The following is a 14,900-nucleotide window of genomic DNA, read 5'->3' as shown; positions in this document are numbered from 1 at the left end:
GGCTCGAGAAGGGGCTGAATGGGATCCTCCTGTTCCTGTGTAACAGGCTCGAGAGGGGCTGAATGGCCTCCTCCTGTTCCTGTGTAACAGGCTGGAGAGGGGCTGAATGGGCTCCTCCTGTTCCTGTGTAACAGGCTCGAGAAGGGGCTGAATGGGCCTCCTCCTGGTCCTGTGTAACAGGCTGGAGAGGGGCTGAATGGGCCTCCTCCTGTTCCTGTGTAACAGGCTGGAGAGGGGCTGAATGGCCTCCTCCTGTTCCTGTGTAACAGGCTCGAGAAGGGGCTGAATGGGATCCTCCTGTTCCTGTGTAACAGGCTGGAGAGGGGCTGAATGGGATCCTCCTGTTCCTGTGTAACAGGCTGGAGAAGGGGCTGAATGGGATCCTCCTGTTCCTGTGTAACAGGACTCGAGAAGGGGCTGAATGGGCCTCCTCCTGTTCCTGTGTAACAGGCTCGAGAAGGGGCTGAATGGGATCCTCCTGTTCCTGTGTAACAGGCTCGAGAAGGGGCTGAATGGGATCCTCCTGTTCCTGTGTAACAGGCTCGAGAAGGGGCTGAATGGCCTCCTCCTGTTCCTGTGTAACAGGCTGGAGAGGGGCTGAATGGCCTCCTCCTGTTCCTGTGTAACAGGCTCGAGAAGGGGCTGAATGGGATCCTCCTGTTCCTGTGTAACAGGCTGGAGAAGGGGCTGAATGGCCTCCTCCTGTTCCTGTGTAACAGGCTCGAGAAGGGGCTGAATGGCCTCCTCCTGTTCCTGTGTAACAGGCTCGAGAAGGGGCTGAATGGGCTCCTCCTGTTCCTGTGTAACAGGCTCGAGAAGGGGCTGAATGGGCCTCCTCCTGTTCCTGTGTAACAGGCTCGAGAAGGGGCTGAATGGGCCTCCTCTTGTTCCTGTGTAACAGGCTGGAGAAGGGGCTGAATGGGATCCTCCTGTTCCTGTGTAACAGGCTCGAGAAGGGGCTGAATGGGCCTCCTCCTGTTCCTGTGTAACAGGCTCGAGAAGGGGCTGAATGGTCCTCCTCCTGTTCCTGTGTAACAGGCTGGAGAGGGGCTGAATGGGATCCTCCTGTTCCTGTGTAACAGGCTCGAGAAGGGGCTGAATGGGATCCTCCTGTTCCTGTGTAACAGGCTCGAGAAGGGGCTGAATGGGATCCTCCTGTTCCTGTGTAACAGGCTCGAGAAGCGGCTGAATGGTCCTCCTCCTGTTCCTGTGTAACAGGCTCGAGAAGGGGCTGAATGGGATCCTCCTGTTCCTGTGTAACAGGCTCGAGGGGGCTGAATGGGATCCTCCTGTTCCTGTGTAACAGGACTCGAGGGGTCTGAATGGGCCTCCTCCTGTTCCTGTGTAACAGGCTCGAGAAGGGGCTGAATGGTCCTCCTCCTGTTCCTGTGTAACAGGCTGGAGAGGGGCTGAATGGGCCTCCTCCTGTTCCTGTGTAACAGGCTGGAGAGGGGCTGAATGGGCTCCTCCTGTTCCTGTGTAACAGGCTCGAGAAGGGGCTGAATGGGATCCTCCTGTTCCTGTGTAACAGGCTCGAGAAGGGGCTGAATGGGCCTCCTCCTGTTCCTGTGTAACAGGCTAGAGGGGCTGAATGGCCTCCTCCTGTTCCTGTGTAACAGGCTGGAGAGGGGCTGAATGGGCCTCCTCCTGTTCCTGTGTAACAGGCTGGAGAGGGGCTGAATGGGCCTCCTCCTGTTCCTGTGTAACAGGCTGGAGAGGGGCTGAATGGGCTCCTCCTGTTCCTGTGTAACAGGCTCGAGAAGGGGCTGAATGGGATCCTCCTGTTCCTGTGTAACAGGCTCGAGAAGGGGCTGAATGGGCCTCCTCCTGTTCCTGTGTAACAGGCTAGAGGGGCTGAATGGCCTCCTCCTGTTCCTGTGTAACAGGCTCGAGAAGGGGCTGAATGGGATCCTCCTGTTCCTGTGTAACAGGCTGGAGAGGGGCTGAATGGGCCTCCTCCTGTTCCTGTGTAACAGGCTCGAGAAGGGGCTGAATGGTCCTCCTCCTGGTCCTGTGTAACAGGCTGGAGAGGGGCTGAATGGGCCTCCTCCTGTTCCTGTGTAACAGGCTGGAGAGGGGCTGAATGGGCCTCCTCCTGGTCCTGTGTAACAGGCTCGAGAGGGGCTGAATGGCCTCCTCCTGTTCCTGTGTAACAGGCTCGAGAAGGGGCTGAATGGGATCCTCCTGTTCCTGTGTAACAGGCTGGAGAGGGGCTGAATGGGCCTCCTCCTGTTCCTGTGTAACAGGCTGGAGAGGGGCTGAATGGGCTCCTCCTGTTCCTGTGTAACAGGCTCGAGAAGGGGCTGAATGGGCCTCCTCCTGTTCCTGTGTAACAGGCTCGAGAAGGGGCTGAATGGGCTCCTCCTGTTCCTGTGTAACAGGCTGGAGAGGGGCTGAATGGCCTCCTCCTGTTCCTGTGTAACAGGCTGGAGAAGGGGCTGAATGGGATCCTCCTGTTCCTGTGTAACAGGCTCGAGAAGGGGCTGAATGGGCCTCCTCCTGTTCCTGTGTAACAGGCTCGAGAAGGGGCTGAATGGGATCCTCCTGTTCCTGTGTAACAGGCTGGAGAAGGGGCTGAATGGGATCCTCCTGTTCCTGTGTAACAGGCTCGAGAGGGGCTGAATGGTCCTCCTCCTGTTCCTGTGTAACAGGCTGGAGAGGGGCTGAATGGGATCCTCCTGTTCCTGTGTAACAGGCTCGAGAAGGGGCTGAATGGGATCCTCCTGTTCCTGTGTAACAGGCTCGAGAAGGGGCTGAATGGGATCCTCCTGTTCCTGTGTAACAGGCTCGAGAAGGGGCTGAATGGTCCTCCTCCTGTTCCTGTGTAACAGGCTCGAGAAGGGGCTGAATGGGATCCTCCTGTTCCTGTGTAACAGGCTCGAGGGGGCTGAATGGGATCCTCCTGTTCCTGTGTAACAGGACTCGAGGGGTCTGAATGGGCCTCCTCCTGTTCCTGTGTAACAGGCTCGAGAAGGGGCTGAATGGTCCTCCTCCTGTTCCTGTGTAACAGGCTGGAGAGGGGCTGAATGGGCCTCCTCCTGTTCCTGTGTAACAGGCTGGAGAGGGGCTGAATGGGCTCCTCCTGTTCCTGTGTAACAGGCTCGAGAAGGGGCTGAATGGGATCCTCCTGTTCCTGTGTAACAGGCTCGAGAAGGGGCTGAATGGGCCTCCTCCTGTTCCTGTGTAACAGGCTAGAGGGGCTGAATGGCCTCCTCCTGTTCCTGTGTAACAGGCTGGAGAGGGGCTGAATGGGCCTCCTCCTGTTCCTGTGTAACAGGCTGGAGAGGGGCTGAATGGGCCTCCTCCTGTTCCTGTGTAACAGGCTGGAGAGGGGCTGAATGGGCTCCTCCTGTTCCTGTGTAACAGGCTCGAGAAGGGGCTGAATGGGATCCTCCTGTTCCTGTGTAACAGGCTCGAGAAGGGGCTGAATGGGCCTCCTCCTGTTCCTGTGTAACAGGCTAGAGGGGCTGAATGGCCTCCTCCTGTTCCTGTGTAACAGGCTCGAGAAGGGGCTGAATGGGATCCTCCTGTTCCTGTGTAACAGGCTGGAGAGGGGCTGAATGGGCCTCCTCCTGTTCCTGTGTAACAGGCTCGAGAAGGGGCTGAATGGTCCTCCTCCTGGTCCTGTGTAACAGGCTGTGGAGAGGGGCTGAATGGGCCTCCTCCTGTTCCTGTGTAACAGGCTGGAGAGGGGCTGAATGGGCCTCCTCCTGGTCCTGTGTAACAGGCTCGAGAGGGGCTGAATGGCCTCCTCCTGTTCCTGTGTAACAGGCTCGAGAAGGGGCTGAATGGGATCCTCCTGTTGCTGTGTAACAGGCTCGAGAGGGGCTGATTGGCCTCCTCCTGTTCCTGTGTAACAGGCTGGAGAGGGGCTGAATGGGCTCCTCCTGTTCCTGTGTAACAGGCTCGAGAAGGGGCTGAATGGGCCTCCTCCTGGTCCTGTGTAACAGGCTGGAGAGGGGCTGAATGGGCCTCCTCCTGTTCCTGTGTAACAGGCTGGAGAGGGGCTGAATGGCCTCCTCCTGTTCCTGTGTAACAGGCTCGAGAAGGGGCTGAATGGGATCCTCCTGTTCCTGTGTAACAGGCTGGAGAGGGGCTGAATGGGATCCTCCTGTTCCTGTGTAACAGGCTGGAGAAGGGGCTGAATGGGATCCTCCTGTTCCTGTGTAACAGGCTCGAGAAGGGGCTGAATGGGATCCTCCTGTTCCTGTGTAACAGGACTCGAGGGGGCTGAATGGGCTCCTCCTGTTCCTGTGTAACAGGCTGGAGGGGCTGAATGGGATCCTCCTGTTCCTGTGTAACAGGCTGGAGAAGGGGCTGAATGGGATCCTCCTGTTCCTGTGTAACAGGCTCGAGAAGGGGCTGAATGGGATCCTCCTGTTCCTGTGTAACAGGACTCGAGGGGGCTGAATGGGCTCCTCCTGTTCCTGTGTAACAGGCTGGAGGGGCTGAATGGGCCTCCTCCTGTTCCTGTGTAACAGGCTCGAGAAGGGGCTGAATGGGATCCTCCTGTTCCTGTGTAACAGGCTGGAGAGGGGCTGAATGGCCTCCTCCTGTTCCTGGGAAACTGTTGGTGTTCAGGTTGAGATACCAACACTTGGTCTCTGTGTCCCTGGGTGTGATATTTTGGGAGAATTTCCAAATGTGAATCCTTTAAGCTGTTATGTTTCTCCCCAGTTTATCATGCAGGTAAAGCAGCCACAGCCGGAGGCCCCAGCCTCTATGCTCCGAGCTCCTATGCTGCCAGTGCATACTCTCACCCAAGCCAGGCCAAGATGCAGCCCCCATTGCCAGTCATGGTGCCAATGACCCAGTTTAATGGGGGTTACGGATCCGATTATGATGGAGCGAGTTCAGGTAATCAATAACAGGGCCAAATACTGCAGAAATCAGCAATAATATCGGGAAAGTACTGGGAATACTCAGCAGATCCAGGTGGTATCTGTGATGGGGGCAGTAATTAATGCTCTGGGCATTGGGGTTGGATTAATGCTCTGGATGGTGGGGGGATTAATGCTCTGAATGTTGGAGGGGGAATTAATGCTCTGGGTGCTGGGGGGGCTAATTAATGCTTTGGGCGTTGGGTAATTAATGGTCTGGGCCCTGAGGGGGGGCATTAATACTCTAGGCCCTGAGGGGGGGATTAATGCTCTGGGTGCTGAGCGGGGGGGATTAGTGCATTGGGTGCTGAGGGAGTGGTATTAATACTCTGGGTGCTCAGGGAGTGGTATTAATACTCTGGGTGCAGGGGGGGGGGGGATTAATACTCTGGGCGCTGAGGGGATGGGATTAATGCTCTGGGTGCTGAGGGGGGGCATTAATGCTCTGGGTGCTGAGGGGGGGCATTAATGCTCTGGGTGCTGAGGGGGGGATTAATGCTCTGGGTCCTGGGGGGGGGTTAATGCTGTGGGCGATGAGGGGGATTAATACTCTGGGTGCTGAGGGGGGGATTAATGCTCTGGCTCCTGGGGGGGGGTTAATGCTGTGGGCACTGAGGGGGGATTAATACTCTGGGTGCTGGGGGGGGATTAATGACATGGACCATGTTATTGTGTGTACTTATTTCTCACTCTACATATTTCTTGTCTGGTACATGGGGACGGTGACAGGAAGAGCTGTGTAATCTCGATAGGATCCCCCAGCTGTGAGCTGCGAGGGCAGGGTCTCCCTTGGCTATCGAGTAGGGGGCAGAGGTGATGTCCCAAGCTGAGGTTCCCGCACAGGTTCTGGGTTTTGCCTGGGTTATGTCCACTCTGTGGCTTTGCCCGATCAGACATCCTCAACTCCACACTCCCTTCCCCCCCAGCCCATCTGTCTGGTGTGGGCCCTGGACTGTTCCCCACCTCCGCGAGCTGTGTGATCTGTGTCCTGGGTGTGTACACTCCCTCCCCGAGCTGTGTGATCTGTGTCCTGGGTGTGTTCCCTCCCTCCCCGAGCTGTGTGATCTGTGTCCTGGGTGTGTTCCCTCCCTCCCCGAGCTGTGTGATCTGTGTCCTGGGTGTGTTCCCTCCCTCCCCGAGCTGTGTGATCTGTGTCCTGGGTGTGTACACACCCTCCCCGAGCTGTGTGATCTGTGTCCTGGGTGTGTACACACCCTCCCTCCCCGAGCTGTGTGATCTGTGTCCTGGGTGTGTACACACCCTCCCTCCCCGAGCTGTGTGATCTGTGTCCTGGGTGTGTTCCCTCCCTCCCCGAGCTGTGTGATCTGTGTCCTGTGTCTCTACCCTCCCTCCCCGAGCTGTGTGATCTGTGTCCTGGGTGTGTACACACCCTCCCCGAGCTGTGTGATCTGTGTCCTGGGTGTGTACACACCCTCCCTCCCCGAGCTGTGTGATCTGTGTCCTGGGTGTGTTCCCTCCCTCCCCGAGCTGTGCGATCTGTGTCCTGTGTCTCTACCCTCCCTCCCCGAGCTGTGTGATCTGTGTCCTGGGTGTGTTCCCTCCCTCCCCGAGCTGTGTGATCTGTGTCCTGTGTCTCTACCCTCCCTCCCCGAGCTGTGTGATCTGTGTCCTGGGTGTGTTCCCTCCCTCCCCGAGCTGTGTGATCTGTGTCTTGGGTGTGTACACACCCTCCCCGAGCTGTGTGATCTGTGTCCTGGGTGTGTCCCCTCCCTCCCCGAGCTGTGTGATCTGTGTCCTGGGTGTGTTCCCTCCCTCCCCGAGCTGTGTGATCTGTGTCCTGCGTGTGTACACACCCTCCCTCCCCGAGCTGTGTGATCTGTGTCCTGGGTGTGTACACACCCTCCCTCCCCGAGCTGTGTGATCTGTGTCCTGGGTGTGTACACACCCTCCCTCCCCGAGCTGTGTGATCTGTGTCCTGGGTGTGTTCCCTCCCTCCCCGAGCTGTGTGATCTGTGTCCTGTGTCTCTACCCTCCCTCCCCGAGCTGTGTGATCTGTGTCCTGGGTGTGTTCCCTCCCTCCCCGAGCTGTGTGATCTGTGTCCTGGGTGTGTTCCCTCCCTCCCCGAGCTGTGTGATCTGTGTCCTGGGTGTGTTCCCTCCCTCCCCGAGCTGTGTGATCTGTGTCCTGTGTCTCTACCCTCCCTCCCCGAGCTGTGTGATCTGTGTCCTGGGTGTGTTCCCTCCCTCCCCGAGCTGTGTGATCTGTGTCCTGTGTCTCTACCCTCCCTCCCCGAGCTGTGTGATCTGTGTCCTGTGTCTCTACCCTCCCTCCCCGAGCTGTGTGATCTGTGTCCTGGGTGTGTACACACCCTCCCCGAGCTGTGTGATCTGTGTCCTGGGTGTGTCCCCTCCCTCCCCGAGCTGTGTGATCTGTGTCCTGGGTGTGTTCCCTCCCTCCCCGAGCTGTGTGATCTGTGTCCTGGGTGTGTTCCCTCCCTCCCCGAGCTGTGTGATCTGTGTCCTGGGTGTGTCCCCTCCCTCCCCGAGCTGTGTGATCTGTGTCCTGGGTGTGTACACACCCTCCCTCCTCGAGCTGTGTGATCTGTGTCCTGGGTGTGTACACACCCTCCCTCCCCGAGCTGTGTGATCTGTGTCCTGGGTGTGTCCCCTCCCTCCCCGAGCTGTGTGATCTGTGTCCTGGTTGTGTACACTCCCTCCCCGAGCTGTGTGATCTGTGTCCTGGGTGTGTCCCCTCCCTCCCCGAGCTGTGTGATCTGTGTCCTGGGTCTGTTCCCTCCCTCCCCGAGCTGTGTGATCTGTGTCCTGGGTCTGTTCCCTCCCTCCCCGAGCTGTGTGATCTGTGTCCTGGGTCTGTTCCCTCCCTCCCCGAGCTGTGTGATCTGTGTCCTGGGTCTCTACCCTCCCTCCCCGAGCTGTGTGATCTGTGTCCTGGGTCTCTACCCTCCCTCCCCGAGCTGTGTGATCTGTGTCCTGGGTCTGTAAACTCCCTCCCCGAGCTGTGTGATCTGTGTCCTGGGTCTGTAAACTCCCTCCCCGAGCTGTGTGATCTGTGTCCTGGGACCTCCTCCCTCCCCGAGCTGTGTGATCTGTGTCCTGTGTCTGTACACTCCCTCCCCGAGCTGTGTGATCTGTGTCCTGGGTGTGTTCCCTCCCTCCCCGAGCTGTGTGATCTGTGTCCTGGGTGTGTTCCCTCCCTCCCCGAGCTGTGTGATCTGTGTCCTGGGTGTGTTCCCTCCCTCCCCGAGCTGTGTGATCTGTGTCCTGTGTGTGTTCCCTCCCTCCCCGAGCTGTGTGATCTGTGTCCTGGGTGTGTTCCCTCCCTCCCCGAGCTGTGTGATCTGTGTCCTGTGTCTGTACACTCCCTCCCCGAGCTGTGTGATCTGTGTCCTGGGTCTGTAAACTCCCTCCCCGAGCTGTGTGATCTGTGTCCTGTGTCTGTACACTCCCTCCCCGAGCTGTGTGATCTGTGTCCTGGGTCTGTAAACTCCCTCCCCGAGCTGTGTGATCTGTGTCCTGTGTCTGTACACTCCCTCCCCGAGCTGTGTGATCTGTGTCCTGGGTCTGTAAACTCCCTCCCCGAGCTGTGTGATCTGTGTCCTGGATGTGTACACTCCCTCCCCGAGCTGTGTGATCTGTGTCCTGGGTCTGTAAACTCCCTCCCCGAGCTGTGTGATCTGTGTCCTGGGACCTCCTCCCTCCCCGAGCTGTGTGATCTGTGTCCTGGGTCTGTAAACTCCCTCCCCCAGCTGTGTGATCTGTGTCCTGTGTCTGTAAACTCCCTCCCCGAGCTGTGTGATGTGTCCTGGGTGTGTTCCCTCCCTCCCCGAGCTGTGTGATCTGTGTCCTGGGTGTGTTCCCTCCCTCCCCGAGCTGTGTGATCTGTGTCCTGGGTGTGTTCCCTCCCTCCCCGAGCTGTGTGATCTGTGTCCTGTGTCTCTACCCTCCCTCCCCGAGCTGTGTGATCTGTGTCCTGGGTGTGTTCCCTCCCTCCCCGAGCTGTGTGATCTGTGTCCTGTGTCTCTACCCTCCCTCCCCGAGCTGTGTGATCTGTGTCCTGTGTCTCTACCCTCCCTCCCCGAGCTGTGTGATCTGTGTCCTGGGTGTGTCCCCTCTCTCCCCGAGCTGTGTGATCTGTGTCCTGGGTGTGTTCCCTCCCTCCCCGAGCTGTGTGATCTGTGTCCTGGGTGTGTCCCCTCCCTCCCCGAGCTGTGTGATCTGTGTCCTGGGTGTGTCCCCTCCCTCCCCGAGCTGTGTGATCTGTGTCCTGGATGTGTACACTCCCTCCCCGAGCTGTGTGATCTTTGTCCTGTGTGTGTCCCCTCCCTCCCCGAGCTGTGTGATCTGTGTCCTGGGTCTGTTCCCTCCCTCCCCGAGCTGTGTGATCTGTGTCCTGTGTGTGTCCCCTCCCTCCCCGAGCTGTGTGATCTGTGTCCTGGGTCTGTTCCCTCCCTCCCCGAGCTGTGTGATCTGTGTCCTGGGTCTCTACCCTCCCTCCCCGAGCTGTGTGATCTGTGTCCTGGGTCTCTACCCTCCCTCCCCGAGCTGTGTGATCTGTGTCCTGGGTCTCTACCCTCCCTCCCCGAGCTGTGTGATCTGTGTCCTGGGTCTGTAAACTTCCTCCCCGAGCTGTGTGATCTGTGTCCTGGGACCTCCTCCCTCCCCGAGCTGTGTGATCTGTGTCCTGGGTGTGTCCCCTCCCTCCCCGAGCTGTGTGATCTGTGTCCTGGGTGTGTACACACCCTCCCTCCTCGAGCTGTGTGATCTGTGTCCTGGGTGTGTACACACCCTCCCTCCCCGAGCTGTGTGATCTGTGTCCTGGGTGTGTCCCCTCCCTCCCCGAGCTGTGTGATCTGTGTCCTGGATGTGTACACTCCCTCCCCGAGCTGTGTGATCTGTGTCCTGGGTGTGTCCCCTCCCTCCCCGAGCTGTGTGATCTGTGTCCTGGGTCTGTTCCCTCCCTCCCCGAGCTGTGTGATCTGTGTCCTGGGTCTGTTCCCTCCCTCCCCGAGCTGTGTGATCTGTGTCCTGGGTCTGTTCCCTCCCTCCCCGAGCTGTGTGATCTGTGTCCTGGGTCTCTACCCTCCCTCCCCGAGCTGTGTGATCTGTGTCCTGGGTCTCTACCCTCCCTCCCCGAGCTGTGTGATCTGTGTCCTGGGTCTGTAAACTCCCTCCCCGAGCTGTGTGATCTGTGTCCTGGGTCTGTAAACTCCCTCCCCGAGCTGTGTGATCTGTGTCCTGGGACCTCCTCCCTCCCCGAGCTGTGTGATCTGTGTCCTGTGTCTGTACACTCCCTCCCCGAGCTGTGTGATCTGTGTCCTGGGTGTGTTCCCTCCCTCCCCGAGCTGTGTGATCTGTGTCCTGGGTGTGTTCCCTCCCTCCCCGAGCTGTGTGATCTGTGTCCTGGGTGTGTTCCCTCCCTCCCCGAGCTGTGTGATCTGTGTCCTGTGTGTGTTCCCTCCCTCCCCGAGCTGTGTGATCTGTGTCCTGGGTGTGTTCCCTCCCTCCCCGAGCTGTGTGATCTGTGTCCTGTGTCTGTACACTCCCTCCCCGAGCTGTGTGATCTGTGTCCTGGGTCTGTAAACTCCTCCCCGAGCTGTGTGATCTGTGTCCTGTGTCTCGTACACTCCCTCCCCGAGCTGTGTGATCTGTGTCCTGGGTCTGTAAACTCCCTCCCCGAGCTGTGTGATCTGTGTCCTGTGTCTGTACTCTCTCCCCGAGCTGTGTGATCTGTGTCCTGGGTCTGTAAACTCCCTCCCCGAGCTGTGTGATCTGTGTCCTGGATGTGTACACTCCCTCCCCGAGCTGTGTGATCTGTGCCCTGGGTCTGTAAACTCCCTCCCCGAGCTGTGTGATCTGTGTCCTGGGACCTCCTCCCTCCCCGAGCTGTGTGATCTGTGTCCTGGGTCTGTAAACTCCCTCCCCGAGCTGTGTGATCTGTGTCCTGTGTCTGTAAACTCCCTCCCCGAGCTGTGTGATGTGTCCTGGGTGTGTTCCCTCCCTCCCCGAGCTGTGTGATCTGTGTCCTGGGTGTGTTCCCTCCCTCCCCGAGCTGTGTGATCTGTGTCCTGGGTGTGTTCCCTCCCTCCCCGAGCTGTGTGATCTGTGTCCTGTGTCTCTACCCTCCCTCCCCGAGCTGTGTGATCTGTGTCCTGGGTGTGTTCCCTCCCTCCCCGAGCTGTGTGATCTGTGTCCTGTGTCTCTACCCTCCCTCCCCGAGCTGTGTGATCTGTGTCCTGTGTCTCTACCCTCCCTCCCCGAGCTGTGGGATCTGTGTCCTGAGTGTGTCCCCTCTCTCCCCGAGCTGTGTGATCTGTGTCCTGGGTGTGTTCCCTCCCTCCCCGAGCTGTGTGATCTGTGTCCTGGGTGTGTCCCCTCCCTCCCCGAGCTGTGTGATCTGTGTCCTGGGTGTGTCCCCTCCCTCCCCGAGCTGTGTGATCTGTGTCCTGGATGTGTACACTCCCTCCCCGAGCTGTGTGATCTTTGTCCTGTGTGTGTCCCCTCCCTCCCCGAGCTGTGTGATCTGTGTCCTGGGTCTGTTCCCTCCCTCCCCGAGCTGTGTGATCTGTGTCCTGGGTCTCTACCCTCCCTCCCCGAGCTGTGTGATCTGTGTCCTGGGTCTCTACCCTCCCTCCCCGAGCTGTGTGATCTGTGTCCTGGGTCTCTACCCTCCCTCCCCGAGCTGTGTGATCTGTGTCCTGGGTCTGTAAACTTCCTCCCCGAGCTGTGTGATCTGTGTCCTGGGACCTCCTCCCTCCCCGAGCTGTGTGATCTGTGTCCTGGGTCTGTAAACTCCCTCCCCGAGCTGTGTGATCTGTGTCCTGTGTCTGTACACTCCCTCCCCGAGCTGTGTGATCTGTGTCCTGGGTGTGTTCCCTCCCTCCCCGAGCTGTGTGATCTGTGTCCTGGGTGTGTTCCCTCCCTCCCCGAGCTGTGTGATCTGTGTCCTGGGTGTGTTCCCTCCCTCCCCGAGCTGTGTGATCTGTGTCCTGTGTGTGTTCCCTCCCTCCCCGAGCTGTGTGATCTGTGTCCTGTGTCTGTACCCTCCCTCCCCGAGCTGTGTGATCTGTGTCCTGGGTCTGTAAACTCCCTCCCCGAGCTGTGTGATCTGTGTCCTGTGTCTGTACACTCCCTCCCCGAGCTGTGTGATCTGTGTCCTGTGTCTGTAAACTCCCTCCCCGAGCTGTGTGATCTGTGTCCTGGGACCTCCTCCCTCCCCGAGCTGTGTGATCTGTGTCCTGGGTCTGTAAACTCCCTCCCCGAGCTGTGTGATCTGTGTCCTGTGTCTGTACACTCCCTCCCCGAGCTGTGTGATCTGTGTCCTGGGTGTGTTCCCTCCCTCCCCGAGCTGTGTGATCTGTGTCCTGGGTGTGTTCCCTCCCTCCCCGAGCTGTGTGATCTGTGTCCTGGGTGTGTTCCCTCCCTCCCCGAGCTGTGTGATCTGTGTCCTGGGTGTGTTCCCTCCCTCCCCGAGCTGTGTGATCTGTGTCCTGGGTGTGTTCCCTCCCTCCCCGAGCTGTGTGATCTGTGTCCTGGGTGTGTCCCCTCCCTCCCCGAGCTGTGTGATCTGTGTCCTGGGTGTGTACACACCCTCCCCGAGCTGTGTGATCTGTGTCCTGGGTGTGTTCCCTCCCTCCCCGAGCTGTGTGATCTGTGTCCTGGGTGTGTCCCCTCCCTCCCCGAGCTGTGTGATCTGTGTCCTGGGTGTGTACACACCCTCCCCGAGCTGTGTGATCTGCGTCCTGGGTGTGTTCCCTCCCTCCCCGAGCTGTGTGATCTGTGTCCTGGGTCTGTACCCTCTCTCCCCGAGCTGTGTGATCTGTGTCCTGGGTCTCTACCCTCTGTCCCCGAGCTGTGTGATCTGTGTCCTGGGTCTCTACCCTCCCTCCCCGAGCTGTGTGATCTGTGTCCTGTGTCTGTAAACTCCCTCCCCGAGCTGTGTGATCTGTGTCCTGGGACCTCCTCTCTCCCCGAGCTGTGTGATCTGTGTCCTGGGTCTGTAAACTCCCTCCCCGAGCTGTGTGATCTGTGTCCTGTGTCTGTACATGCCCTCCCCGAGCTGTGTGATCTGTGTCCTGGGTGTGTTCCCTCCCTCCCCGAGCTGTGTGATCTGTGTCCTGGGTGTGTTCCCTCCCTCCCCGAGCTGTGTGATCTGTGTCCTGGGTGTGTACACACCCTCCCCGAGCTGTGTGATCTGTGTCCTGGGTGTGTACACACCCTCCCCGAGCTTTGTGATCTGTGTCCTGGGTGTGTACACTCCCTCCCCGATCTGTGTCCTGGGTGTGTACACTCCCTCCCCGAGCTGTGTGATCTGTGTCCTGGGTGTGTTCCTTTCCTCCCCGAGCTGTGTGATCTGTGTCCTGGGTGTGTCCCCTCCCTCCCCGAGCTGTGTGATCTGTGTCCTGGGTGTGTCCCCTCCCTCCCCGAGCTGTGTGATCTGTGTCCTGTGTCTCTACCCTCCCTCCCCGAGCTGTGTGATCTGTGTCCTGTGTCTCTACCCTCCCTCCCCGAGCTGTGTGTTCTGTGTCCTGGGTGTGTACACACCCTCCCCGAGCTGTGTGATCTGTGTCCTGGGTGTGTTCCCTCCGTCCCCGAGCTGTGTGATGTGTCCTGGGTCTCTACCCTCCCTCCCCGAGCTGTGTGATCTGTGTCCTGGGTGTGTCCCCTCTCTCCCCGACCTGTGTGATCTGTGTCCTGGGTGTGTTCCCTCCCTCCCCGAGCTGTGTGATCTGTGTCCTGGGTGTGTTCCCTCCCTCCCCGAGCTGTGTGATCTGTGTCCTGGGACCTCCTCCCTCCCCGAGCTGTGTGATCTGTGTCCTGGGTGTGTTCCCTCCCTCCCCGAGCTGTGTGATCTGTGTCCTGGGTGTGTCCCCTCTCTCCCCGACCTGTGTGATCTGTGTCCTGGGTGTGTTCCCTCCCTCCCCGAGCTGTGTGATCTGTGTCCTGTGTCTGTACCCTCCCTCCCCGAGCTGTGTGATCTGTGTCCTGTGTCTGTACCCTCCCTCCCCGAGCTGTGTGATCTGTGTCCGGGGTCTGTTCCCTCCCTCCCCGAGCTGTGTGATCTGTGTCCTGGGTCTGTACCCTCCCTCCCCGAGCTGTGTGATCTGTGTCCTGGGTGTGTACCCTCCCTCCCCGAGCTGTGTGATCTGTGTCCTGTGTCTGTACCCTCCCTCCCCGAGCTGTGTGATCTGTGTCCTGTGTCTGTACCCTCCCTCCCCGAGCTGTGTGATCTGTGTCCAGGGTGTGTTCCCTCCCTCCCCGAGCTGTGTGATCTGTGTCCAGGGTCTGTTCCCTCCCTCCCCGAGCTGTGTGATCTGTGTCCTGTGTCTGTACATGCCCTCCCCGAGCTGTGTGATCTGTGTCCTGGGTGTGTCCCCTCCCTCCCCGAGCTGTGTGATCTGTGTCCTGGGTGTGTTCCCTCCCTCCCCGAGCTGTGTGATCTGTGTTCGGGGTCTGTACCCTCCCTCCCCGAGCTGTGTGATCTGTGTCCGGGGTCTGTACCCTCCCTCCCCGAGCTGTGTGATCTGTGTCCTGTGTCTGTACCCTCCCTCCCCGAGCTGTGTGATCTGTGTCCTGGGTGTGTTCCCTCCCTCCCCGAGCTGTGTGATCTGTGTCCTGGGTGTGTACCCTCCCTCCCCGAGCTGTGTGATCTGTGTCCTGGGTGTGTTCCCTCCCTCCCCGAGCTGTGTGATCACTGTCCTGGGTGTGTTCCCTCCCTCCCCGAGCTGTGTGATCTGTGTCCTGGGTGTGTACCCTCCCTCCCCGAGCTGTGTGATCTGTGTCCTGGGTGTGTACACACCCTCCCCGAGCTGTGTGATCTGTGTCCTGTGTCTGTACCCTCCCTCCCCGAGCTGTGTGATCTGTGTCCTGGGACCTCCTCCCTCCCCGAGCTGTGTGATCTGTGTCCTGTGTGTGTTCCCTCCCTCCCCGAGCTGTGTGATCACTGTCCTGGGTATGTCCCCTCCCTCCCCAAGCTGTGTGATCTGTGTCCTGGGTGTGTACACACCCTCCCCGAGCTGTGTGATCTGTGTCCTGGGTATG

General features: G+C 59.1%; 1 protein-coding gene across 3 annotated transcripts in view; it reads left to right on the top strand.

Moving 5' to 3' along the window:
- The window catches only part of lsr (lipolysis stimulated lipoprotein receptor), a 200,819-nt gene that overhangs the window by 78,939 nt on the left and 106,980 nt on the right, over positions 1-14,900 (top strand). For all 3 annotated transcript variants that reach the window (XM_041181127.1, XM_041181126.1, XM_041181125.1), the window contains one exon: positions 4,678-4,857. In XM_041181127.1, coding sequence (XP_041037061.1) covers positions 4,678-4,857 — 180 coding nt within the window. The remainder of the gene's footprint in view (positions 1-4,677; positions 4,858-14,900) is intronic.

Source organism: Carcharodon carcharias, assembly GCF_017639515.1.
Source record: "Carcharodon carcharias isolate sCarCar2 chromosome 29 unlocalized genomic scaffold, sCarCar2.pri SUPER_29_unloc_12, whole genome shotgun sequence".
In the NCBI taxonomy this organism is placed as follows: domain Eukaryota; kingdom Metazoa; phylum Chordata; class Chondrichthyes; order Lamniformes; family Lamnidae; genus Carcharodon; species Carcharodon carcharias.
Note: the sequence above shows the minus strand (reverse complement) of the source record. Positions and strands in the feature narration are given on the sequence as shown.